This window comes from Octodon degus, unplaced genomic scaffold, assembly GCF_000260255.1.
Source record: "Octodon degus isolate 3935 unplaced genomic scaffold, OctDeg1.0 scaffold00312, whole genome shotgun sequence".
In the NCBI taxonomy this organism is placed as follows: Eukaryota; Metazoa; Chordata; class Mammalia; order Rodentia; family Octodontidae; genus Octodon; species Octodon degus.
This window is the reverse complement of record NW_004524888.1, coordinates 407,502-433,707: the sequence shown is the minus strand read 5'-3', so window position 1 is coordinate 433,707 and position 26,206 is coordinate 407,502. Positions and strand designations below refer to the sequence as shown.

Genomic DNA, 26,206 nt, shown 5'->3' with positions numbered 1-26,206 from the left:
GTGCTTCTCAGGCAAGTATTTTTTCTACTGAGATATCTCCCTGGCCCCTCTCCTTAGAACTTTTAGATAGGTATTGGCAAAATAATAGACTTTAGGAGACACACTCATTGTGTGATAACTCATTGTTATTTTTGATTTCTTTATAAAATAAGAACCCTTATACTGATTAGGATGGTTCTTATGAAAAGATGGCTCAGTGGCACAAGTGCCCACCTGGCAAGTGCCAGGTTCTGAATTTGATTCCTGGTATAAAAAAATAAAACTATAAAATAAATAAAAATAAACAAGCATGTGGAGAAAATAGAGTTCTACTATACTGCTGGTAGGAGTATAAAATGGGGTAGCCACATGGAAAAAGTTTGATGGTTCCCTCCACCCCCCAAAAAGGGTAGCAAATACCACCTGACCTAGTAGTTCTACCCTTAGGCATATATACCCAATGTTATGGTTTGTGTCTAGTTGTCCCCCCAAAGCCTCATGCAGCCATGGGGCTCCTTCTGGAGTTTGTGGTTGATTATTGTGGGTGTGGATGCTGCACCTGCCCTGGGTGGGTGATCTGCATTACAATGCAAGGAGGGAAGAGAGGCTAGCTAAGTGCCTGAGCTGCTGCCACTCCCTTTGCTCTCTGCTCTTTGCTACCACCATGCTCTCTACCATGTGCTGCTCTGCCTTGGAGCCAACTGGGCATGGACCAAAGCCTCCACTGACTGGGAGCTAAATAAACCTTTCCTTCCTTCATTTTGGGTGTCAGTTATTTGTCCCAGCAATAAGAGAAGAGTAACTTGATATGCCCAAGAAAGTTGAAAGCATACATCCATATAAAAACTTTTTGATGACTGTTCATAAACCATTTTCATGCTAACCCCAAGGGAAAAATAACACAAATGTCCATCAATGTTTGAAAGTACAAACAGATACTGTCTGGCTATGCCATGGTATAATATTTAGCCAAAGAAGAGGAAATGGAATGAAGTACTCATACATGGTACAAGATGGATGGATGAACTTCTAAAGCATCATGCCAAGTGAAAGAAGCCAGTCACAGAGGACCACATATTGTATCTTACTTTGTGAAATGTCCAGAATTGACAAATTCAGAGACAGAATAGAATGGTACTTCTTAAGAGTCCAAAAGAGGAAACCAGGGAGTGACTGACTGCTAAGGGAATGTTTCTTCCTGGGAAGTGATGAAAATATAGAATCAATGGTAATGGTCATGCAGCTCTGTACTAAAAACTACTGAATTATACGCCTTTTTTTTTTTTGGATTTTAGGGAAGGGTCTACAGGGTGGTCAGGGTCTCACCACTAGATCAGACTCATAGTCATTCTCCTGTTTACAGCCTCCCAAGTGCTGAGATTACAGGCACGGACCAACATGTGCAGTCTCAATCGCCGTCTCAGCGTACCCTAGGAAAGGGGCTGGCATGACAAGCCTGGGGATTGAACCCCTGGCCCCTGCGCCTGCTTGCAGGTGCTTTAATCTGCTGAGCTATTTGGCCAGCCCTTGAACTATATACTCTGAAGGGGTGAAAATTGTGGTATACGAATTAGAGGTAAAGCAGAGACTCTTTTTGCTTTCTGGATACATTTCACTGTTGGTGTGAAATCAAATGATTTGAGGCAGTTTCTTTCTGGCTCTAACTGTGGTGTCCGTAAGGAATGAAGTCTATATGTTATACAGAAGAATAATCTTGCTACTTTTTTTTTTGCCTTTTTTTTTTAATTTATTTTTTTTTCAACAAATAATACACTGCATATATTCTTCTTAGTGGTTAATTGCTGTACAAGATGCGGACTTGTGATCCTATTTACAAACACCATTAGAACAAATCATTCTATTCATTAAGAGAATGCAACTATATATCTATCCCAACCTCTTTGAATACACAGATACAAAATGGACATTCATCTGTATACCCCATTTTTTCTAACTTCCGTTATTGAATATTATAGGTGTGTAAACTCAGCAAAATATTCTAAAAGAGTCCAGTAGCCCATAATACCATTGGGTCTTCTGTTTAACTGGCAATGTCAGAAATTATTGACCTGAGTCCCCCACAGCTCAACTTAACAGCATGGCTTTATTTCTTATATTTCGACTTCATACTTTTCTACTGGATGGTTAAGACCAAGGTAAAGCAAGACCTATGCAACAAGAGTTGTAGCTTTTTGGTCTGAGAAGGTCAGTGAAATGCCCTCAGGATTCATCTTGAGATCCTGTACCTCAGATTGTAGAACCTTTGTCAGTGCAGCCATGTGGATGAGTCACGGCTAATGCTTGGCCAATGTGCTCTCTGTGAAAGCCTGAGAGAGTGTCTTCTCCCCATGTGACTCTCCTTAGGCCCACTCTATGTCATCGATCACTTTCCTCTTTGGCCCCAAATCTTCTTGATCAGAAAATTTGGGACACTACTGAGGTACATGACGTTACAGTACAAGTTCTCATATGTCCTGAGTCTTAATTGACCTTAGAAGGCTAGGGCCAAAATGTTGGCTTTCCTTGTAGCCCTCCTTTTTCTCTAATTTTGGTCTGCAAACTTAGGTTGTTAACCATCCATTGCCTTTCTTATTAGTGTATTTATAACTTTTTTGCATAAATTCCATGTTTCTAATCAAATTATCTAGGGCTAATGTTTTTTAAGGTCAAGATTAATAAATGTAATTGCTTTATTTTTATTATGCATTGCTAACCTAATAATCTAATTTGAGGAGATTCCTTTTAAAATATTATTAGTCTAGGCTGGGTGTGGTGGCGCACGCCTGTAATCCCAGCAATTGGAAGGCTGAGTCAGAAGGATCACTGGAAGTATGAGGCCAGCCTGGGCTACAAAGTGAGTCCAAGGCCAGCCTGAACTGCATAGTGAGACCCTGTCTCAAAAAGAATATATATATTCTACTTATAACAGAACAGTCATTAATTTACCTTCTGACATATTATATGATTTACTTATGCTTGTTTGACTACTCTGTCCTGTTCCATAGCCAATACGAAATATTTTTAAAAATTGAATTGGTTTACCTGGGTTTTGCTTCCCTGAACAAGATCACAGTGAATAATTCATAAAGTATTTTATTGATTCTGTTTACTGAAGTTTTTGCCAAGTTTTCGCTTCTGTGTTCAACATGGGTTAGTCCGTGAACCGCCCCTCCCCTTTGGAAGGGATGATCTGTTATACATCTTTGTCTGAGTGGAAGTAGTAGTGGACAGGGTTGGGCCTGGGTTTGAGTCCTGCTCCGCCACAGGGCCCCTGGGCTGCCTGCATTGGCCAGCTGTCCTGTGACAGGCCTATCACTCTCTTGCTGAAAGATAAGCTGGGAACTGTATAGTCATATACTAAGTAAGATTTCATCCCCCTATTTAGGGATATGTACAATTATTGGATTAAAGATGCACGAACATTCATATTCTCTCTCTTCCTCCCTCCCCCTCCCTCCCCTGTCTCCCTCCCTTCTTCTTTCCCTCCCTCCCTCCCTCCCCCTCTTTCTTTTTTATTGTGTTACTTTCCCTTTATGAAACTTTTGCCTTCCTACTTTGTTCAGTTTCTGATATCCCAGAGTCAGAGATGCTGTTTCTTTTTTATCATTAATGTTTATTTTTAGTGCAGTGTCCTTCCACCAGCACAGTTCTGCTTGGCAGTGATTCCCAAGTTTTGATATGATGTTTCTATTTTTTGTTTACTCAGTTTCCTGTTGCTTTGTTCTGCAGATTGTCATGAACATTGCTTAACAGATTTTTTTCTTTTTTTTTTTTTTGCTGAACTGGGGATTGCACTCAGTCCCTTGTGCTTGCCAGGCCAGTGCTTATTCTACTGAACTATCCCCCTAGCCCCAACAGATCATTTTTAAATTTTTATGTGTTTGGGTACATGCTAAGATAGTTTTCTGTAGTGTTTATTCTTTTAGAACACTTTTAGATTTATAGAAAACTTGTAAAATATTGTATCATGTTCTCCCATTGTGCACAAACTTGAAAGTATACTCTAGTTTTCAGTGCCAGTGACTGTTTTTAGTGTACAGCGCTTAGTGTTACAGGTCTTACTGGCCGTCCCTGTTATCTCCTTGGCAGCTGAGGCTCACAGCCCCCTTGGCCACCTTCTGGAGTCTTCCAGCTGCCTCTCTCACTCTCCATAGGTCACTATAGGTCGTTTGGTCTCTGCTAGTCACTGCTACTAGTCTCCTTTGGTTTCTGCCTCTGGTTGCTGTCAACTTCTGCCCAGTTGCTACTGGCTCTACCTCTAGTCTCTGGAATTGTTTAGGGCTAATAGCCTGTAGAGTTACCAGCTGTTTTTAGTGTATCCTGTGATTCTTACTCAAGGAAGACTTATGAACAGGCAGTAGGACCTTTTTGAGACCTGTGCTACATTACAGAGGGGTGGTGCACAGCAGGGACTCATTTGTGATTGTGAGGGAGCACTGCTTATGTAGAGGAGCAGCAGACCGGGCATGTGCAATTTTGTACATTTTATAGACCTGTTTGAGGGCTTTCATAGTAATGACAAAGGAGAGGCAGAGTCATCAGGAGGGGCCAGAGGGTCAAACCATCTGAGTTAAGTCCATGTTTTCAGTCTGCTACAACACAGGCAAAAATCTGGAGCTACCTCAGGGTATTTAGGATAGTTGCGACTGTCCTGGTGACAGCTCTGCTGAACTTTAGGAAAAATAGCTGCTTTATTGACAGCTCCTGTGTCAATAAATGGCAGGGCTAAAGTCATAACTGCTCCTGATTTTGAGGAGTTGTGGCACCTTTTTGTAGAGTTTGGCACCTTCAATGATAACAGCAGCCCTAATTCTCCCCAGTCTTTGCCCTGTCAGATGCAGTTTTCCAGCAGTTCCTCAGAGGTGGCAGCACTACCTGGAATGTCCCATAGCGTGGGAGGGACATCATGGCTATTAGCCAAGCTCCTGTTCCTGTCAGCAGGGAGGCCACCAAAGTAACCCAGTGGTATCAGGAAGACCTGGGGCTAATTGCTGGAAATGGCTCCTGAGGAGGCCAGGGGGGAAGTAGGGCAGGACAGCTAGCTGTCAGTTGGACCACGTGCCCTTCTGGCTATCAGAGGGAGAAGCAAAGGGCCAGGCATTATTTCTTTTCTATCTCACCAGATCTCTTGCTCTTTGTTTATTTTTTGGTATCTGGAATCAACTCAGGGCCTTGTGCTTGTCTGGCAGGCAAATGCTGTGCCTGTGCCGCTGAACTGCATCCCTGGCCTTCTTTACTCTTTGTTTAGTTGCTACTTTCATGTATGGAATACTAGGTTCTGTGGATCATGATAAATTTGATGAACCTTTGATGGTGAATTTATTCTCTTAATGCTATAATTTTTTTTCTCAGTAATAATAATGTTGAGCTTCTATTTATATCAGCTTAATAGGCCTGAGCCCCATCTTGAATTTAATAAGGTTTAATGCTATTTGGTGTCCTGAGGAATCCTGGTTATACAGGACACTGTGACAATAGCCACAAAATACTACCCAGAGTAAAACAAGGTTTATAAACACATGAGTGGAACCTCTCATGCCCCCGTATCCCACCGTCCACCTTAGCTCCTTCCTAGGCCTCAGAGATGTCAGGTTCCTCTTTGACAGAAAGCCCTTTGGGTTGTATATGCCAAGTGTGTAGAGGGAGGCAGCGAGTTTTTTGGTTGAATGTTATTTATTGAACTGCTGGGCCCTGAGGGGTCTGACAGTGTTTGCTATCCCCACTAGTGCGTGCCAGAGGCTGGGCACACAATGATTGCTGGTAAATGCTGCTAGTGAGGGTTGAGGGCATACAGATGCCAGCCCTTGGGTTTTCTAACAAGCCTGGGTTGAAAAACAGGTGCTATACCAGGCCATGGAGGTGTCCCCCGAGTCCCCTGGTTCTAGAAACAGGTAAAGTAAGGATTACACATTTCCATTGCTCCCCAGTCCTGACCAGGAGCCCTGCAGCTCTGCCTCAGCAGACTTGCTAGGGTGGGCAGCTGGTGCAACTTACAGATTCCTGGGATTCCCAGGCCTACCCATTCTGGGAAGTGGTCCCACCCTATAGCAGGCATGGTAGCCCTTGAGGAACAAGTGTTGAGATCTACTCTCTATGGGGTAGGCAGTGCTGGATCAACCCAGACAAAGTAGTGGAAGATCCCAGCTTTGTTGTGGAAACTGCTTCCTGGAACAAGCATTACCTCATTGGAATGCATGAAGCCTGCTGCCCTGGCTTGGCAAGTGCTATGCCTGGTGAGGATGGCTAAACTGGTTTAGGAAGAAAGAATTCCCTGGGACAGCCCTACCTGGAGGCCTGTTCTCTCCCTGTTGGCATGGGCCTTCTCCAAGGAGTCAGGGCCCTTTGGAGAGTGGGGGTGGGGAGGTTGTGATCAACATTCAGTATACATGTTTTCCTATGGAAGTTTGTCCGGAGTGAAGGGTCGGCTTTTGCAGCTGTCTTGTAGAGGTGTCCACCCAACTCTCAGAATAATAGTAAGAGGGTGGGGTGGCTTTCTTGTGTAGATAAAGAGTCTGCTTTAATAGTTCCCTTGTCAGGGAGCCAGGCAGCCCTTCTGAATGACTCCAGAGCAGGAACCTGTCCCATGTGCAGATAAACAGTGAGGACATTTAGGGGCTGTGGCACATGGTTTTGTGGAAGACCAGCAAGAACTGACTAACTATGTAGTAGGTGGAAAGAGGAGGCTGCCACTTCTCATAAGCAGGCTGATTGTGAGTAATGCCTCCACACAGGGCCAGGCTTCCACACACCCAACCTTGAGAGCTCACCTACAGATGGATGGTCCCAGCAGTCCTGACCTAGAGTCATGGCTGGCCAGTGGCTGAGCCAGGATATGGAACCAGGCAGCCTGGCTCCAGGTACGTGCATACCAGTTTTCTCTCCTGCTGTGCAGCTGGGAAATACTCAGGAAGTGGCAAGGCTGGAAGTCTGTGTGGTCAAGGAGGAGGGGGAGGGGATTCTTGTCTGGGGGTTCATAGACTCTGGTGTGAGGACCCAGATCTCACATTAGCTTGCTCTGCCTTTGCCCTCTGCCTATCCTGTTCCTTCTACCTGAAGCACCTTACCATCTTCCCAACTGCCATGTTTTCCTCCTCTGCACGAGACACAAGGTCTGGGATGCAGCTCGTCTAGCATACATTTAGCAGTGAGCCATAGAAGAGTTGTTCCAAGCTTTTGGGGGCACCTAGGTGGCAACAGGGAGCTTTGCAGATACCAGGTCATGAGAGGATAAAAAATATTGCCTAGATTAGTCTTAGCAAACTGCAGCCCTGTGGGCCAGCCTGGTTTTGCAAATAAAATTTTATTGGAATCAACTATTACATTGTCAGCAGTGTCCCAAGCTCAAACCGCAGGAGCTGTCCTGGCATTAGAGTCTCAAAGATGGAGGCTACATCGGGGATCCCCTTCCCAGCCAGGATCCAAAAGACTCCTACCACCAATTGTACCACATAGGAGGACCATGGTGGGCAGAAAACGTTGCATGGACAGGAAGCCCACAGCTGGTGACAACTCCCCCAGGTCAAACAGGAATACCCTTTCCTGTGAACCCCAGGGGAGGACAAGAGGGAGCAAACAACCCACGGAGTAGGAGGGTGTTGTGATGTCAAGTGTCTTGGGGGAGGCATTTTGAGATGGACTCAAAGGCTGCATTAGACTATGCAGGGTAGGGTTGAGGGTATATTGGTCAGAAGAGATTTAATCAGCTGGACCAAGTGACTGCCTCTCCTTCCTTGACACCCAGCCTCCTGGCATGTGAGCTGGAGACTGGCCACAGAGAGGGCCTCCCTAGGCTCACATGATCCAGGTCAGGGATGTGATACTTTAGAAACATCTAAATTGTTTTCTCAAGCAACTTTATTGAGATAATTCTGATGTGAACTGTATACATTTAAAATATGCACTGGCAGTTTCCATGGTATATACTTATAAGACTGTCAATGAAACCAAGATAATGAACATGTCCCTCAGTGTCCATATTTCCTCATCCCTATTTGTAATCCCTCCACCCCTCATCTTCAGGGGACTACAGCATGGTATAATTTGTATTTCCTAGTTTTATATAAATGAAATTACATATTATGTATCTTTTTGGGGGGTGTCTGGCTTTCCACTAAGGTAATTTAAAGAAGTACCTATGTTAACCATGTACCAATAATTGATTCTTTTTATTACTAATTTTCCACCATATAGAAACAACATACTTTTTTTTAAAAAAAAAGCCTTTTTATTGATAATTATTCATTTGTATTAGCAGTTATAGATAAATACATTTTGTGCAAGTCTTTGTATGAACATAAATTTTTATTCAATAAGTATGTACTTAAAAGTGGACAACTATGCCATATAATAAATATAGTTGGCCCTTTATGCCCTTGGTTCCATATCTGGGGATTAAAGTAACCATGATTTGAACATATTTGGGGAAAAAAATTGCAAGTTTTTTTCCTGTGGTTATTCTCTGTACAATGCAGTGTAATTAATATCTTCAGAGTTTTTACATTATAATAGATAACATAAGTCATCTAGAGATTATTTACTATCTAACATTCTAATAGAGATGTACTAGTATCTCATTATAGTTGTAATTTATATTTCCCCAGTGACTAATGATGTTAAGAATTTTTTGGTGCGGTTCTTTCCCTTTAGACATGTATTTTTGAGTGAATTATCTGTTATTATTTTGACCATTTTATTAGGCTTTTCTTATTGAATATTGAAAGTTCTTTGTGTATTCTGGATACAAGTTCATCATATATATAATTGGTAAAGTTTTTCTCCAAGTCTATGACTTGTCTTTTCTTTCTCAACGTGGCTATTAAACACATACTGGTTTTGAAGGCCAGTTTATCAACTGATGTCCAAGGTCACAACCCTTTGTGTTTTCCTCTGGTGGATTTATACTTTTAATATTTCAGCCTAAGATCCATTTTGATTTGTTTATTATACATAGTGTGAGGTATAGTTTGTTTATTTGTGGTGGGATCTTGCTGTGTTGCTCAAGCTGGTCTCAAACTTAGGCATTCAATTGATCCCCCTACTTCAGCCTCTCAAGGAGCTAGGACTACAGGCGTGTGCTACTGTGCTGGCCTCTGGAGTTCATTTCATACATATAGAGGCTTATTTACTTTTAGCACAGTTTATTAAAAGATCATTTTTTTCCTAACAAATTGCTTTTGTCAAATCAGTTGACTATGTTTGTGGGTCTGTTTCTATATTCTCTGTTCTGTTCAGTATATATTTCTGTCTGATCTCTTTTGCTAATGCTAAAAGCATATAACACAAATCTCTCAAATTTAAGTGTGAGCATTTAATATCTTGATACTATTATAATTAGCCCTATATTTATTTACTTGTTTATGTTGTTGCATTTTGTTGTTGTTGTTGTTCTGAGGAGGAATTTCACTGTGTAGTACAGGCTGGCCTTCAACTTGTTGTGTAGTCCAGGCTGACCTTGAACTCAGAGCAGTCTTTCTGCCTCAGCCTCCCAAGTGCTGGGATTACATGCATGTACCACTACACTCAATAATAGCCCTTTAAAGTGCTTTCTGAAATAAATCCAATTTTTGTATATTGATCTTACAGACTCACTATTACTTCTAGTAGCTTTTTTGTAGATTCCTTTGGGTTCTCTACATAGACTGTCATGAAATACATAGAGATATTTTTGCCCCTTCCTTTCAAATCTGGTGCTTTGATTTTTGTTCTTTGTTTTTCTTCTCCCTTTCATTGCACCACTGGCTGTGTCATGGTGTTGAAAAGAAGTGGTTAGATTTTGGTTTTATCACTGTATAATGTTAGTTGTAAGTTTTTGGAAGATGCCCTCTGTGAGGTGAGAGAAGTTCCTTTCTGTTTTGTTTAGTATTTATCAGAGGTGCATATTAAATTTTGTCAAATGTTGTTCCTATGACTTTTGGGATAGTCATATGGTTTTTCTTTTTTGTCTATAAATATTCTGAATTTCAGTGATTTTGTTTTCTAATTTAGGTAGCCCAACTGAATGAGTCCCCCTTTATTCAATGTCTTATATGTACATTGGTGAATTCTGCTTTTTTAATTTTTTTTTTTTTTTATGTATTTGGTACAGGGTCTCACTACACAGATCAGACTCATAGTGATCCTTCTGTTTTCAGCCTCCCCAGTGCTGGGATTACAGGCCTGCGACACCATATCTGCTCTCATTGGCTGGCTCAGTGTGCCCAGGAGTGGGGCTGGCACAGCATGTGGTGCCAGGGATCAAACCCTGGTCCCTATGCTTGCCTACTTGACTAAGAAGGTGCCATCTCACTGGCCCTGGTAAATTCTGTTTTGGTAAAGACTTTTTTGCATGCATTTCATAAAGAATATTGGTCTGTAGTTTTTATTTTGTTTCGAGACAGGGTCTCACTGTAGTTGTTTGGTCTTAAGTTCACTGTGTATCCCAGGCTGGTCTTGAGCTCACAGGGATCCTCTTTGCCTCAGCTTCCCAAGTGCTGGGATTACAGGTGTGCATTTTTGTTTCTGTTTTGTGCTGTCTCTGATTTTGGTTACAGGATAATGGTGACCTCATAAAATTAATGGAAAGTATTCACTCCTGTTCAGTTTTCTGAGTTTGTGTGGAATTGGACTTGCATTTCTTCCTTAAGTGTTTGGTGTTATTTACCAGTGAAACCATTTAGATTCAGAGTATTCTTTGTGAGTTTTGTTTTGTTTGTGACAGGGTCTTGCTGCGTAGTTGAAGCTGGCTTTGAACTCAGTGTGTAGCCCAGGCTGGTCTCAAATTCTCAACAATCCTCCTGCCTCAGCCTCCCAAGTGTATCACTGTGCCCATCTGTGGGAAGGTTTTATGCTATTTGTTTGATTGCTTTAAAAGATACAAGACTATTCATTCCTTTTTGAGTAGGCTTTAGTAGTTTGTATCTTTTAGGGTATATTTTCTTTTCTTTTCTTTTTTTTTTTTTTCTTTGTCAGAACTGGGGATTGAACTCAGGCTCTTGCGCTTGCCAGGGAAGCGCTTATTCCACTGAGCCTTCTTCCCAGCCTAGGGTATATTTTCATTTCATCAAATTGTCAAATTTGGCATAAAGCAAATAGTGATACTCCCTTAAGAGCTACAGAATCTGTGATGCTGCTACCTCTTATTCCTTATAATGGTAATTTATGTGCCCCCTCTCCTCTGATACTCTGGCTAGAGGTTTATCAACTTAACTGCATTTAAAGAACTTGCGGGGCCAGGGAGATGGCGCAATAGAATAAGCGCTTGCCTGGCAAGTACAAGGGCCTGAGTTCAATTGCCAGTTCTGTTTAAAAAAAAAAAAAAAAAACTTGTGTTTTGGAAATTTTTTTCAGGTTTTTATTGAGAAAAGAATATACAGTGCATAAATCAGAAGTGTAAATTTTCACAAGCCAAACATAACCATGTTACAAGTCCGCAGATCAAAAGTCACAAGAATCTGGACAACACAGTCCTGGGAATCCTCCTTAGTGCCCCCCCCCCAAAAATAAGATCCTCCCTATCCCAAGGGTCACCACCACCACCACTACCATCTCTCCTCCTCCTCCTCCTCCTCCTCCTCCTCCTCCTCTTGCTGCTGCTGCTGCTACTATTACTGCTACTACTTATACTATTTCTTCTTCGTCATCTTCCTTTTCTCCTTCTCCTCTTCCTTTTTTTTTTTTTAAATGGTACTGGGAATTAAATTCAGAGCCTTTGCACTAACCAACATTTCCAGATGTCTTTTTTTTTTTTTTTACTTTGAGAAAGGATCTTGCTAAAAGGGCATTTATGTTGTTAGGGTTGGGCTCAAACTTTCGATCTTTATGCTTCATTCTTCCAAGTAGCTGGGGTTGTACATGTCACTATGCTGGGTTCAAGGGTCACTTCTGACAATGCTGACTTCTAATGGCATAAATTAGTTTTACTTACTCTTGAAAGAATAGATACGTGGAATCATACAGCATACACTCTTCTTTCTGCCATGTTTTACTCATTATGTAATATTTATCTCTTCTATATGAATACTCATTCATTTTTTATTTCCATATAATATGCTGTTGTATAAATGTATTACAATGAATTGATCCTCCTTTTGTCACCAGATACTTGGGAACTAACATTCCTATAAACAGTGCCTTTCTCTGCACCTGTGTGGCATGCTCCTCAGTATGTGTCTAGGAATAGCAGTGCTGGGTCAGAAAACAGACACATGCTTAGCTTCAGTAGATACTGATTTTGTAAGTGGTTATACCAATTGAATCCTACACTAGAGTAGGAGGGTTACTGGGGCTTTAAGCAAGAGGTGAAACGGCTGTGTCCTAGCATACCTTCAGTGCTACTGGGTATCCATTGAACAAATACAGGAACATGTGAAAAAGCACAGCCCATGCTGCAAAGAAGACAGTTTGCCTGGGACTGGCTAACCTCTCCTCACAGCACTCAGCTGATGCCAGCCTGGGCCTGACACCTGTGAATCAGGGGAACTCTCTCTGCCTGCTTGGAATGGATCCTGTTTTTAGATGTTAGTTGTGGGGCTTATTCCTTGGTACTTCTCTATGACCCTTTCTTGTGGCTTCCTTAACCCTGCATTGACTACAAGTGGTAAAAATTTGTCCAGTCTGCAGTCTAGTTGGCCTTTTCCTGCCACCTCTCTTCCAGCTCCTCCATAGGTCTGCTACCTCCCTGCCACCCTTCCCTCAGTTCCCCTTTCTGTGCTGGGCCTCTTTTCTTTTTGAGAGGTAAGGGCTACCATGGGCTTCTCTTATCTTGTCTCTCATTATTTTGTGTTAGTGACTTGAAAACTGCTTATGATTCTTTTGTATTCTTCCAATCATTTCTAGGTTTTTAAAGTTTTCCACATAGGAGAAAATTTGGTTCCTGTGCCTCTCTTCTCAGCCAGATCTTGCATTTTGGTATTAAAATTTTCCACATAGGAGGAGATTTGGTTCCTGTGACTCTCTTCTCAGCTAGATCTTGCATTTTCGTGTGTTTGAAGAACTTCTGGGGCTACTTGAAGGCTCCAGACTGGAAACTTATGGGGAGAAGGAGTTTTGGAGCGCAGATCAGCTGGCCTGGACTCAGTGTGTCACAGTGTTCAGCCATTGCACCTTGAGAAAGCTTCTAAGTAGTTGTCTGCATTCCCCAGTTCTAAGTTCATGAGTATGTCCTGAGTAGCCACAGGTCCTCAACTCTTCAGTGAGATCTACCTGTGTGTTGGGAAACCCTGCTGCTGTATATATGCTGGCCTGAAGCCTACAGCTAGAATCCCCTGATCCAGGTCTTGGGCCCAGGAACCCAGGCTGGTGGCAGCTCCATGTCTGGCTTCCTTCATATGTCCTCTTGGGGCAGCCACAGGCATCAGGTGCTGTGTGGTGTAGCAATCTGTGATATGGCCCCTTCTTGGAAGTACAGTGAAGAGTATAGAACAGAAATCATGAAGCTGAGCTGCTTTAAAGCAGTGTTGCGTCCATGGACTGGAGGCAGATGAGCAGGACACAGTCTCCTGCAGAGAGTCTGGGTGACAGGGCTGTGTGTAGATCTATAGTAAAGAGTTTGTAGCATGAGACATAGTCCGAGTGCCCACTATGGTGATGCTACTGTACTGTGTTGTCCTATTTGCCTATTCTAGGCCCGCCCCCCGCGGTGCCATGAGGCACAGGGCATATGGCTTTGCTTGCATGTATGCTCTTGCAGGTAGGATCCTCTTCCTCTTTGTGCTGCTGTGAAGTGAAATGTCTTCCCCCAAGTCCCCTGTGGGCCCCAGGGGACCCAGCACTCAGACCAGATCTTTTTTTTTTTTTTTTTTTCCAAGCCAAACTGTATCCAGCTTTATTAAAGATACTTTTCAGGGGCCGGGAAGATGGCTCAGAAGCACTTCCCTGGCAAGCGCAAGGGCCTGAGTTCAATCCCTGGTTCCGCAAAAAAAAAGATACTTTTCATAAACAATTGTGGTATTTCAGGCAGGACATGGGCACACAATCTTTAACAGTATATAACAATTTTCAAACTCCTTGGATGGATTACCAAAAATCAGAAAGCCACTATAAAATCCAATGAAGTCTTCACTTGTGGCTCTGAAGTAAGGGAAGTTTACAGTGAGGGTTGACATTTCACATTTAGCTTGTTGTTTAGCAACTTTTCACAAGCCAACCCTGACTTTCAGTAAATGAAAATGGCAGAATTATCAATCTGAAGATCCACAGTCTAGAAGAAAGAAATCAGTTGCTCTTGTGGGACACCATCTCACCGTTACTGGCAAGTCCAGATTGCCTGACACACTGGTAACATCACTTTTGGGAATTAGATCCCAATAGGTCTCTGGGCTTAAGGGAGTTAAGCCTATGCTGATGGCAGAGGAAAGGAGGACATAAAATGAATTGGGAGCTGTCCCGTACCACAAGGCATTTATGCCAGGGTGGCCACATGTGTCAACATCAGGGAATCCCTCCTCCTGGGAGCCAAGAGGAAGTCTCTCAAAACCCACAGGGTGGGGCCAGGGAGATGGCTCAGTGGAATAAGCGCTTCCCTGGCAAGCACAAGGGCCTGAGTTCAATGCCTGGTTCCGAAAAAAAAAAAAAAAAAAAAAAAAACCCACAGGGACAGGTGCCTTCCCCACATCAATCCAGCTTTGGAGACATGGTACTACTGACATATGCTCCTTCCCCCCAAAACAACGATGAAATGTTCTGTGTGCTAACAACATAGTGTAAAAAAAAAAGTAAAACAAAATTCTGCATTTTTATTTTATTTTATTTTTTATTTTTTTTATTTGTGTGTGTGTGTGTGTGTGTGTGTGGCCATCTCAGCCCACCAGGGGGCGGGGCTGGCTGGCATGTGGTGCTGGGGGATTGAACCACAGTCCTTGTGCTTTGCTAAGCTTGTTCTAAGTAGGTGCTTTAGAACACTGAACCATCTCACCAGCCCTGCATTTTTATAAAACATGATAAAAAACAGTATTTCAAACTGTATCGTCACCAGAAGTACACAGTTATCAAAAATGCACACACTTCACTTGGCATCTCCAGCACCTTTAGCTTTTGTCCCTGGTCTGTTTTGGCATCTCCATTTTCTGCAGGATTATTCCCATCCCTGCTGGCATCAGCTTTTCCCTTTTTCCTTTTAGGTACCTTCTCTCCCTTCTTTGCAGGGTCCTTTTTAGGCCTGGGCTCTGGCTTTGGAGGAGCTGGTTTAGCAGACAACTTTGCAGATCTTCTTTGTGGTTCATCCTTCACCTTGGCTTTATCACCTTTAGCATCCCCTTCAGCCTTTCTCTTGGTCATGGTGGCAACAGCGGCAGGTCACAGGCACTAGACGCGAGATGCAGCAGCGTGCAGCTTTGGGCAGCCCTGGAGTCGTCCTCACTTCTTCTTCACACTGCTCCTCAGACCAGATCTTGCTCCATTTTACCAAGTCCTGTGTTGGGAAGGAAATAAATTTCTCTGTTCTGATTTGTTGATAACAGAAACAACTCATTAACATTAACTTCATTCATTCTCCCAATTATTTTTTGAGGATTGAATTCCTAGACTTAATTAAGATTTGTGAAGTTGGGGGCCAGGGAGATGGCTCTGTGGAAAAAGTGCTTCCCTGGCAAGCACAAGGGTCTGAGTTTAATCCCCAGTTCTGCAAAAAAAAAAAAAAAGATTTGTTAAGTTGTAGAGAAGATATGAACCTTTTTCTCTCTTGAGACAAAGCCAAGCCATATATTTTCTTTCTCTTCAGTAACCTCTCTTGATTTTGCTTCCTGCTATAAGCTAGGAGGAGTCCAGTAAAGAGACAGGCAGGAGCAGGGAAGGTGTCTGTGGAGAGCCTGGCTGCTCACAGGGGCACAGAATGGGGGTCAGGCTGTCAGAACCTAAGGCATGCTTGCTGCCAAGCTGCTGACTTCTGGATGTGGAGAAAGCTGTGTGTCCTAGAATAGGCTAGCATTCTTTACTGGTCAGTCTCACCTGTAGGGTCTCCTACCTGAGCCCCAGGGTTCTGTCCTCCTGCTCCTTACCAGTCTGCTTAGGACATGCAAGTTTGTTCACCTCTGGGCCTGCATACATTGCACTGGCCTCTGGTTAGTTTGTACTGTGCCTCACGCCCTGAGGTCTGAAGCTCTGCCTAAACAGGCTAGGTTTCTCCAGAACAAGGGAGGGACAGGTAAGAATCAAGTAGCTGGATGGGAAACTCCCCTGCCTCTTGTATGTGGTGGTTGGGGCACCTCCTTGAACCTTGGGTTTTCCCATCTGGAGCAGAGAAGAACATGAAGCTGTGTGAGCAGTTCTGGGATTGTTCCTCAGAGGATCAGCTTAGACCTCTGCTCGTTTTCTGGAGCATTCTTCTTGGCCCTTAGGAGGAGGCCTGGTGCTTAGCCCTGAACAGAAGATGCTTCAGCCACATCTGTCCATGTGGCACCCTGTCCTCAACACTCAGTCCTGCCCCTGCACAGACTGCTTCCTAAGACCTAGGTTATCTTTGTTACAGTTGTGTTTATTACACACATGCATCCCACAGACCCACCTCTCAGTCCAAACTCCCACTGTCACTGCAGCTTGAACCTTGTTTTTGGCCTGCATCTCCACTCCTCTGTGGCCCCAGGACACCCATCTTATGAATGTCTGGTCTCCTGATACAGGCATTCGGGCAGGCACACACAAACCACAAGAAGGTGGCTGCGGATGGTGAGAGCCGGGAAGAAAGCCTGATCCAGGAATCAGCCTCCAAGGAGCAGTACTATGTACGGAAGGTGCTGGAGCTGCAGACAGAGCTAAAGCAGCTGCGTAACGTGCTCACCAACACGCAGTCAGAGAATGAGCGCCTCACATCGGTGGCCCAGGAGTTGAAGGAGGTGAGTGGGTTGGAGAGGGGCCGAGTGGCACCATGATAGTGGCACTGAGTGGTAGGTGTCTTGGTAATATGTGCCTCGGAAGCAGGTGGCTGTGAGCTGGATGTGATGGCATACACTGGTAATCCCAGAAGGCTGAGGCAAGAGCATCACTGCAGGTTGAAAGCCAGCTTGTGCTACATAGTCAGTTTAAGGCCAGCCTGGACCGTGTAGTAAGACCATATCTCAAACAAATCAACAAACAAAGGGAACAGAGGCTGTGGTTTCTGTGACTTTATTCAGGCTTCTTCTTCAGTCTCCAGTAATGAACACACAGCACTGCTTCATCCAGGCAGTCCCTGTGTCACTAGTGATGTTCCCATGAACCAGCCCAGACCAGGAAAGTGATCAGCATTTCAAAGGCTTAGGTGTGGTGCCCAAACCCACATACTACTGGACACCTTGTCTGGGAAACATTTTGTCTTGCTCAGGCTTCACAGTACCAGGAAGTCAGGGAGAGTCCTGCAGGTCTGAGTCAGGGCCTGAAGAAGGCATGGTCCAGCTTATGGTTAGGGGACCATGGGCTGTAGGCAGATGAGAGAAGCCAGAGCTGTCTAAGGAAGAGTGGGGCTCTATCAAGGCAGGGATGGGTTGACCACCGTGTGTGTTCTGCCCCTTTCCCAGGCAGCTAAGAGGGTTGTATGATTCTTCTGAATCAGAAATGAGCTCAGTGAGCTAAAGACTGGTGAGGGGAGATTCCTGCTGTTCCTGTTTGTGCTTGAGGAGGAAATTCTGATTCTCTGTCTATACCCCTGCAGCTCTCTTTTCTCTCCGAGGGGTGGAACCCACCTGCACTCCCATGCCAGTGGCATCCTACCCCACAACAGCATTACCACTTCCCTCATTGCTGTAGAGCCTTAGGAGCCCCACAGGGTTTTCACCTCCCTTGTGCCTAGCTAGAGTAGAAGCTGTACTGCCAGTGACACCTCTCTAAGTACCAGTGCCAACTATAGCCAGCTCCTTTCTCTGCTGCTGTTGCTTCCTTGTGTGAGTTACTGTGCTGATCTCTTGGTTACTAGTATGGCTGTCCCCCACTGCCTAAGGCTTGCTACACCTTGGGTTGGACCCCTTTGTCTCCTACCCACTGGTCTTGGTGGCATTCAACATCCAGTGATGGGCTGTATCCTTTGACTCACTACCCATACCCTGACAACCCTCACCCTTTTCCACCCTGGACTACTGGTCTAAGTATCTGCCCCAACCCCAACATACGATGAGGACACATGAAGGTTTATGGTTCCAAACATACTTGGCCTGTGTCAAATGGTTTTGACTGTCTCAGACTAGTCATCATGATAAGCTTCCCAGTGTTCTGCCACACATGAGAAAACTGAGGCTGGTGAAAGTAGAGGAACTCTGGGGTCCTGAGCCTTGACTCTTTTGCTGCATATAGGACCTGTGGTGCGTATCTAGGTAGCTTCTGTCCTCCTAGAATTCTATTTATAGGGTCTGGTGTCCCTATAAGTACGTGGCCATTCTAAGGTGTGGTTTAGAGAGGACCTTGCTGGGGATGTGGCCTCGTTTTCCAAAACCTGAGGTCCCTTTGACTCCAGCAAAGGGTGGGGTAGGGTGGGAGGCTGTCCTAGGCAATTGGCAGAGACAGAAGTCCTAAGATGGGTAGCAAAGAGGGCAGCCAGCCCCTCTGCAGCCTAGCTCCTTGTTTGGATAGGATCCCAGGTGGTCAACTCTAATCCATGCACCCATCTCCTCCATCTGGGCTGCTCATCCTCACAGAGACAAGTTTGTTCTCTACACTCTGTTGGGCTGATGTCAGACAGGCTCACCTGGGTGGAGGTGCTTACCTAAGGGAAAACCAAACTCCCAGTGACTAGTCCCAGCCTGCTTAAACTCTCAGAAGTTGGGCGGATGCAGGGCGGAGGACCAGGTGGTAGGCCAACAAGCTTTGCTGTAACAGTGTCGTTGGGACAGAAGCATGGTCATTGTGGAATAAAAGTGCAGATGTTTGGTTCCTGCAGCATCAGCAAAGATAGTGCCCTCACCTACCATGTGGCTTTGCCAGGCTAACATGTAACTTTCATGTGCCTCTCCATTCTTATGTATGGCCATCCAGTTCCAGGCCTCCATTGGCCCAAATACTTTACCAACAGGAGGTCTGTCATAACTGACATCCTAGATTCAGGTCTCCTTTCACATCTTGCCAGAGTCAGGATGCCAGAGGTGCCAAGGACTCAAACAGATGTTAGATGTCATATGGTGTTGGGGATGTGACTCAGGGCCTGGAACATATTAGGCAAGTACTATGTACTTCAGTCCACATCAGTGTTTAAACACATTACTTGAAATAGAAACCATCGGGCTGGTGGGATGGCTCGGTGGTCCAGAGCACCTACTTAGAACAAGCTTAGCAGAGCACAGGGACCGCGGTTCGGTCTCCCAGCACCATATGCGGCCAGCCCTGCCCCCTGGTGGGCTGAGCTGGCCACACACACACACACACACACACACACAAATAAAATTAAAAAAAAAAAAAAAGAAATAGAAACCATGTTCACAATTAATCCATCCCCTACTAATCTGCTTTCTGACTCTGTGGATTTGCCTGTTCTGAGTGCCTCACATAAATGAAATTTTGTACAATGCATAATCTCTTGTGACTGGCTTCTTTCACTCAGCAGCATGTTGTCAGCGTTTGTTCATGTTATAGCAAGTGTCAGGATGTCGTTCTTTATTATGGATGAAATAAATTCCATGATACAGGTAGGTCACGTTTTCTATATCCATGCATTTGTTAATGGATTTTTGGATTGCTTTTACCTTTTGGCCACTGTAAACAGTACAGTTGGGAACATTCATGTAGAGGATCTTGTGTGGACATGCGTTCATCTCTTTGGAGTAGACACTGTTTTGCTGAGCACCTGCAGACTTTGTGCCACATGCACATGTGCGCCATGTACCTGCCAGCAGGTAACCTCATCTTACAGATGAGACACTGAGGGCCATAGCAGGGTGAGTCACCTGCCAAGGGTTCCCCTGCTAAGAAGGGTTGAAGGGATCTAACTGAGCCAACTGCTGTTCCCTACACACCATACTGCCCTGGCTCCATCTCTGCTCCAGGCAGCCACACTGGTGCCCAGAGGCCTGGGTCCTAAGTCCTGTTGTTGTGGCATTCCTACCTCTTGCCACTGGAGGCAGGGCTTATGGACCCACCTACAAAGGTTGTTCACACCCATCTTCCTCTCTGCCCTGACAGATCAACCAGAATGTGGAGATCCAGCGAGGCCGCTTGCGGGATGACATCAAGGAGTACAAGTTCCGGGAGGCCCGCCTATTGCAGGACTACTCAGAACTGGAGGAGGAGAACATCAGCCTGCAGAAGCAAGTGTCTGTGCTCAGACAGAACCAGGCAAGTCTCTGGGTTGAGGCTGTGGGTGGGCACACAGGTCTGCTGTGGTCCTCTCAGCCCTCTCACCCAACCTTCTTTTCTGTCTTTCTGTCTCATTTTCAGCTGGTGCTGAGAGCCAGCACCAGCAACACCGCAGTTGAGGCAGGGCCTGCGGCTAACACAGCCTAGACCTCCCAAGACCATGGAACAAGATCTGTAGCTGCAGTGTTTGCTGACCCTTGGGCAGTTGAGGCTGGTGAGGAACAATCCAGATGATGAAAAGTTCACATCAAAAAACCCCAGAGTAGATTTCTAAGTGCTGTCATTGTCAGGTGCTGGCCACAGACTGAAATATTAACATTATCTGTCTACTGCAGGGATGAAGAGGGTCCTGTTGCCTGTGGTGGGGATTCTGAGGGTCCCCAGTGATGGATAACGTGATCATAGGATCTGAGGACCACTCAAGGCCTGAATATACTCTCCTACTCTCCATGATCCACAACCCGGCAGGGAACCTTTTCTTCCAGGAAATCCCAAACTGTGCCCAGGAATACCAAGGATAGGGTCTGGGGCGATAGCTCAGTAGAATAAGCGCTTGCCTGGCAAGTGCAAAGGCCTGAGTTCAGTCCCCGGTTCCACAAAAAACAAAACAAAACAATAAAACATATTGTACATTGAGACTGGGCATGGTGGCACGTGCCTGTAATCCCAGGCTGTAAACAGGTGGATCACTGAGTTCAATCTAAGTGGGACCCTGAACATCCTGTAGACCCTTCCCTAAAAAATACAAAAAAAAGAATACCAAGGATGATGTTCTTGCTTTCCTCAGATACCCTTTACCACCCAGATCCTCTCAGTGGGAAAGTCTCACTATCATGTGTGTACACAGAAATTTCTGTGTTTGGAAAAACAAGCAGGGAGCAGATTCTTTCCCTCAGAACACTCCAGGGACAGAGCCCACAGCCCTATCATGCAGTAGACAGCTCATGCTTAATTATGTGTATGTATACAGACCATCCGATCATTGGCTTTCTGTAGGCAGAGCTTGCCCCACAGTACCCTGAGGAAAGAAGAAACCAAGGCTCAAATATGTTGTGTTCTCAGAGGGGTTCCCCCTTCCATTCCCAGCTCTCTGGGGTCCCTCACTTCCTGATTTGTTACACTAAGATGAAGGGTTCTGTGCCCACTTCCCAGGAGCACACCTAGAATGTGATAACCGGTGTCTCTTCCTGCCCAAAACACACAAAGATTGTTCAGTGTTTCATTTCATTGACTTATTTTTTAATACTACTATAGAATAAGACAAGTTTTTAAAAACTTGCCCGCAAGCTTTGACCCTCCCATTATGCATCAGTTTCCATCTGCTCTTTTCCTTGTCCACCTGCAAATACAGTTTCATGTCAAGACTGTGCTTTCCTACCCAACTCCAGATCTGGGTTCTGAATTTAGCACTGAGACATTCTGCCTTCAGAAAATCTGTTCCTTTATTTTTGAAATAGGATTCAAGGGGCTGGTGAAATGGCTCAGTGGTCTAAAGCACCTACTTAGAACAAGCTTAGCAAAGCACAGGGACCACGGTTCAATCCCCCAGCACCACATACCAGCCAGCCCCGCCCCCTGGTGGGCTGAGCTGGCGACACACACACACACATAAATAAATAAAATTTTTAAAAAATGAAATAGGATTCAAAATAATGGTCATAACACACACTGAAGGATATACTTCATGCGCCCTAAGATACATGATTAACTTCATGCTAATTAAGTTTTTTATACAGTCTAAATCAGCCCCAACTTGATATTTTTAAGAATCCAAGAGAAATGGCAGCATAGATGAGTGTTCTGAGGCCTCAGGCATTGCAGGCTTCACATTGCGCATTCCTCAGGCACACTGGGCCTGGTGGTGCACTGAACACTTCCATGCATTTGAATCACATGCTCTGGAACCTCTTGCAGCCATCCGTTGGTGAGGAAGTATGCTCAACCTCTTCTATAGGGTGGTGCTTTTCCTCGTGAGTCACTTTGCTCATTGTGGCTGGGGAGGTAGCACCCTGATGCATTCTCTTAATTTATTAGACCTTAGTGAAGCTTTCCTGTCATCAAACCGTTTGACCCTTTTCCAGGTGGAGTTTGAGGGCCTAAAACATGAGATCAAGCGTCTGGAGGAGGAGACGGAGTACCTCAACAGCCAATTGGAGGATGCCATTCGGCTCAAGGAAATCTCAGAGCGGCAGCTGGAAGAGGCACTAGAGACACTGAAGACAGAGCGAGAACAGAAAAACAGTCTGCGCAAGGAGCTATCGCACTACATGAGCATCAACGACTCCTTCTATACCAGCCACTTACAAGTTTCTCTGGATGGCCTCAAGTTCAGCGATGATGCCACTGCTGAGCCCAACAATGATGCCGAGGCCCTAGTTAATGGTTTTGAGCATGGCAGCCTAGCCAAGCCCCTGCCAGACAATAAGACATCCACACCCAGGAAGGATGGCCTGGTGCCTCCCTCCCCCAGCCTTGTTTCTGATCTGCTCAGTGAGCTTCACATCTCTGAGATCCAGAAGTTGAAGCAGCAGCTGGTGCAGGTGAGCTGGTAGGGCCTCATGTGCCAACTCCACTGTTCCCCTGTTCATGTGCTACCACACTGTCAGATCAGCATGTGCTGCCAACGCAGGCCTACCCCAGATATTACATAAATACTGATTTACTCACATTGATTTTAAATTCTATATTATTAACATAAGTAAAACTCCATGGTACAGAGAGGGTAGCCCCTGAGAAGTCAATATTTGGTTAGAGGGTGAGGTTTCGCTCTGTGATGTCTATATTGCTTCCCATTACCCACACTGTCAGGGTGAAGATGTGGTGTTGGCCTTTCGTGTGGCTCCCCACCAGGATATAGCTGGGATCATCTCTGGGTTGATGGGTCACTCTTGATCCAGCAAATCATCAAGTGCCTGCAGTAGGGAGGATGGTGGCAGAGTCTTTATTCCAAAGCAGAGAGCTTAGCTCAGAGACTTCCTTCTTACCTGTCCTCCCTACCCAGAGTGTACGCTCTGAGCCCAGCTGTCCTATAGCAGGAGTGGGGACAGGGTGCCCATGAATTATTCTACCTGTTGAGGGTAGGCAGGGTTCTAATGGTCCCATGTGGATTTTTCCCACTCCACCTATACCCTGTGTGTCACTGACAGTGTAGTGAGAAAACCTAATGCTGGGCCATCCTGGATGTCCTCAGCCTCCTCCTGAGCTGGCCTGCTGTTTGTGCTTTCCAGATGGAGCGGGAGAAAGTGGGCTTGCTGGCAACACTACAGGACACACAGAAGCAGCTGGAACAGGCTCGGGGAGCTCTGTCAGGGCAGGAAGAGAAGGTGAGCCGTCTTACAGAGAACCTGAATGCCCTGCGGCGCCTGCAGGCTGGCAAAGAGCGGCAGACAGCTCTGGACAACGAGAAGGACCGTGACAGCCATGAGGATGGTGACTACTATGAGGTGGATATCAACGGACCTGAGATCCTGGCCTGCAAATACCATGTGGCTGTGACTGAGGCTGGCGAGCTCCGGGAGCAGCTCAAAGCACTGCAGAGTACACACGAAGCTCAGGAGGCCCAGCATGCTGAGGAGAAGGTTCGTTATGAGGCTGAGGCCCAGGCACTCTCTGAGAAGGTATCCCTGCTAGAAAAGAACAGCTGCCAGGACCGTGATTTGCTGGCCCAGTTGGAGAAAGAGCTGAAGAAAGTGAGTGATGTGGCCGGTGAGACCCAGGGCAGCCTGAGTGTGGCCCAAGATGAGCTCGTGACCTTCAGCGAGGAGCTAGCCAACCTCTACCACCACGTGTGCATGTGCAACAATGAGACACCCAACCGTGTCATGCTGGACTACTACCGAGAGGGTCAGGGTGGGGCAGGCCGCACCAGCCCAGGAGGCCGCACCAGTCCCGAGGGTCGTGGGCGCCGCTCGCCTATTCTCCTTCCCAAAGGGCTGCTGGCCACAGATGTGAGTCGAGTAGATGGTGTTGCTGGAGACAGCAGCCCCTCACCCAGCTCCTCACTGCCATCGCCCCTCAGTGATCCCCGCCGAGAGCCCATGAACATCTACAATCTGATTGCAATCATCCGAGACCAGATCAAGCACTTGCAGGCAGCTGTGGACCGCACAACAGAGCTCTCTCGGCAGCGCATTGCCTCCCAGGAGCTGGGCCCAGCTGTGGACAAGGACAAGGAGGCACTCATGGAAGAGATCCTCAAGCTGAAATCACTGCTCAGCACCAAGCGGGAACAGATCACCACGCTGCGCACAGTGCTCAAGGCTAACAAGCAGGTGAGCTGGTGTGGTGGGCATCTCTTATCGTTGGTCTCCATCCCTCACCACTGCAGGGCTTCCCAGGCCTGTGTCCTCACAAGATGGAGCTGCCTGAAGGTCAGCTTCAGTTGCTGCCCACCCCTGCCAGCAACTCCCAGTCAGGAGGATGGACTGATTGGGAGGGCTCAGGTGGGAACCATTGCTGTGGACTATTTCACAGCAGTTCCAAATGCTAAAGTAAAAACAAGAGAACTGCAGCCTGAATGCCCTGGAAGAGTGATGTCGGGCTTTGAGGGTTCAAAGAATAGGGGGATGCCTAGTCTTTATGGTCAGGATCAGTAGGTGGGTTTCACTGAGGTAGCCTGGCCCTGCTAGCATGGCTGCTGGGGTTTATGCTCAGGGCTGTTAGAGAGAGGGTGCCTATACCACCTTGTACCTGGGGTCTCCACCATGAACTCAAGAGTGGCCCTAGGATAATTTCATAACTTGAACCTATCTGCTTCAGACAGCGGAAGTGGCCCTCGCCAATTTGAAGAGCAAATACGAGAATGAAAAGGCCATGGTGACTGAGACCATGATGAAGCTGCGCAATGAGCTCAAGGCCCTCAAAGAGGATGCAGCCACCTTTTCTTCTTTGCGCGCCATGTTTGCTACCAGGTAACTGTATCATCTGTGACCCTTCCTCTCCTGCAGCCTCAGTGTTTATGCACAGCCCCTGTTGCCTCTGGCCTGAGATCTTCTGCCCTGTTGCATCAGGACCTATGTCCAGCTCCATCAGGGGCCAGCATAGCTCAAGTTTTAGAAAGCACAAGCCCCAGTGTGTCTCTGGCACAGAGGCCCAACTGATAATAAGGATATGTCACATTGGTACCCTCAGCTGTGCCCAGGACAACTTGGTGCTGTATATCATGTGGACAGGTTCTCCTAGTGCTGCCTATGCCTGAAAGATGCTGTGTGTACTAACATTGGGCAGAGGGTGTGTGGTCCTTCTTCCTGTTCCTATTCCTGCCAGATCAAGCCACCAAGAGCATGGGTCTGTGGACTGTTTGTTTTATTGGTAATGAAAGCCTGCAGGCTTAGTTTGTCTCATTTTGTCTCAGTCTGAAAGGCAGAGGAGTTGGGAGGAGTGAGATTCAGGGATGATTGAGGTCCGGCGTTCATGAGGTCAGAGTTCTGTCCAGTGGGTAGCAAAAGACCCCTGAGACTAACCATGAGGCACATACATGCAGTAGGTGTCAAGATTCCTTTCCTGGCTAGTGGGTCCCTTTTACAACAGCTCTGTACCCATCTGCACTCTGCTGCCACCCACCTTGCCTGCCAGGGAAGTGAGAGGAGGTGCTTTAGGCCTGGGAGAGGAAGCACTTGTGTTTCCACCCTCCTAAGATCAGGAAGATCAGACCCCGGACTGGAAAGCAAGTCCTCTGGCTTTCCTACTCCGAAGATGGGTGGTGCCACCTGCTGGTGGGTATTGTTGTGGTCCTGAGGTTGGCCATGTCCCTTGCACACCCAGCACAGATCCTGGTCAACCTAGCTGTTTGCTGTGGTGGCTGAAAAAACTGAGACTCTGAGGGAGACAGGGTAGGAGCAAGGCCAGGGCTGGTATTCCTGCACGGTAGGTGGAGAGACAAGTAGTGTTCCAGGATTTCTCTAGAGGCTTTCTGTCTTCTTGGAGCTAGGAAAATGCCTGAGAAAGATCCCACAGCACCTCAGCATCTGGTATATAAACCCTAAAATGAATATATATATAT

General features: G+C 45.9%; 1 protein-coding gene across 2 annotated transcripts in view; it reads left to right on the top strand.

Annotated features, from left to right (window-relative positions):
• Bicd2 (BICD cargo adaptor 2) overlaps positions 1–26,206 on the top strand; it is a 54,363-nt gene that overhangs the window by 22,963 nt on the left and 5,194 nt on the right. For both annotated transcript variants that reach the window (XM_004647556.2, XM_004647555.3), the window contains exons 2-6: positions 16,572–16,784; positions 20,032–20,184; positions 22,287–22,745; positions 23,433–24,476; positions 24,964–25,115. In XM_004647556.2, the coding sequence (XP_004647613.1) occupies positions 16,572–16,784; positions 20,032–20,184; positions 22,287–22,745; positions 23,433–24,476; positions 24,964–25,115 (2,021 nt within the window). The remainder of the gene's footprint in view (positions 1–16,571; positions 16,785–20,031; positions 20,185–22,286; positions 22,746–23,432; positions 24,477–24,963; positions 25,116–26,206) is intronic.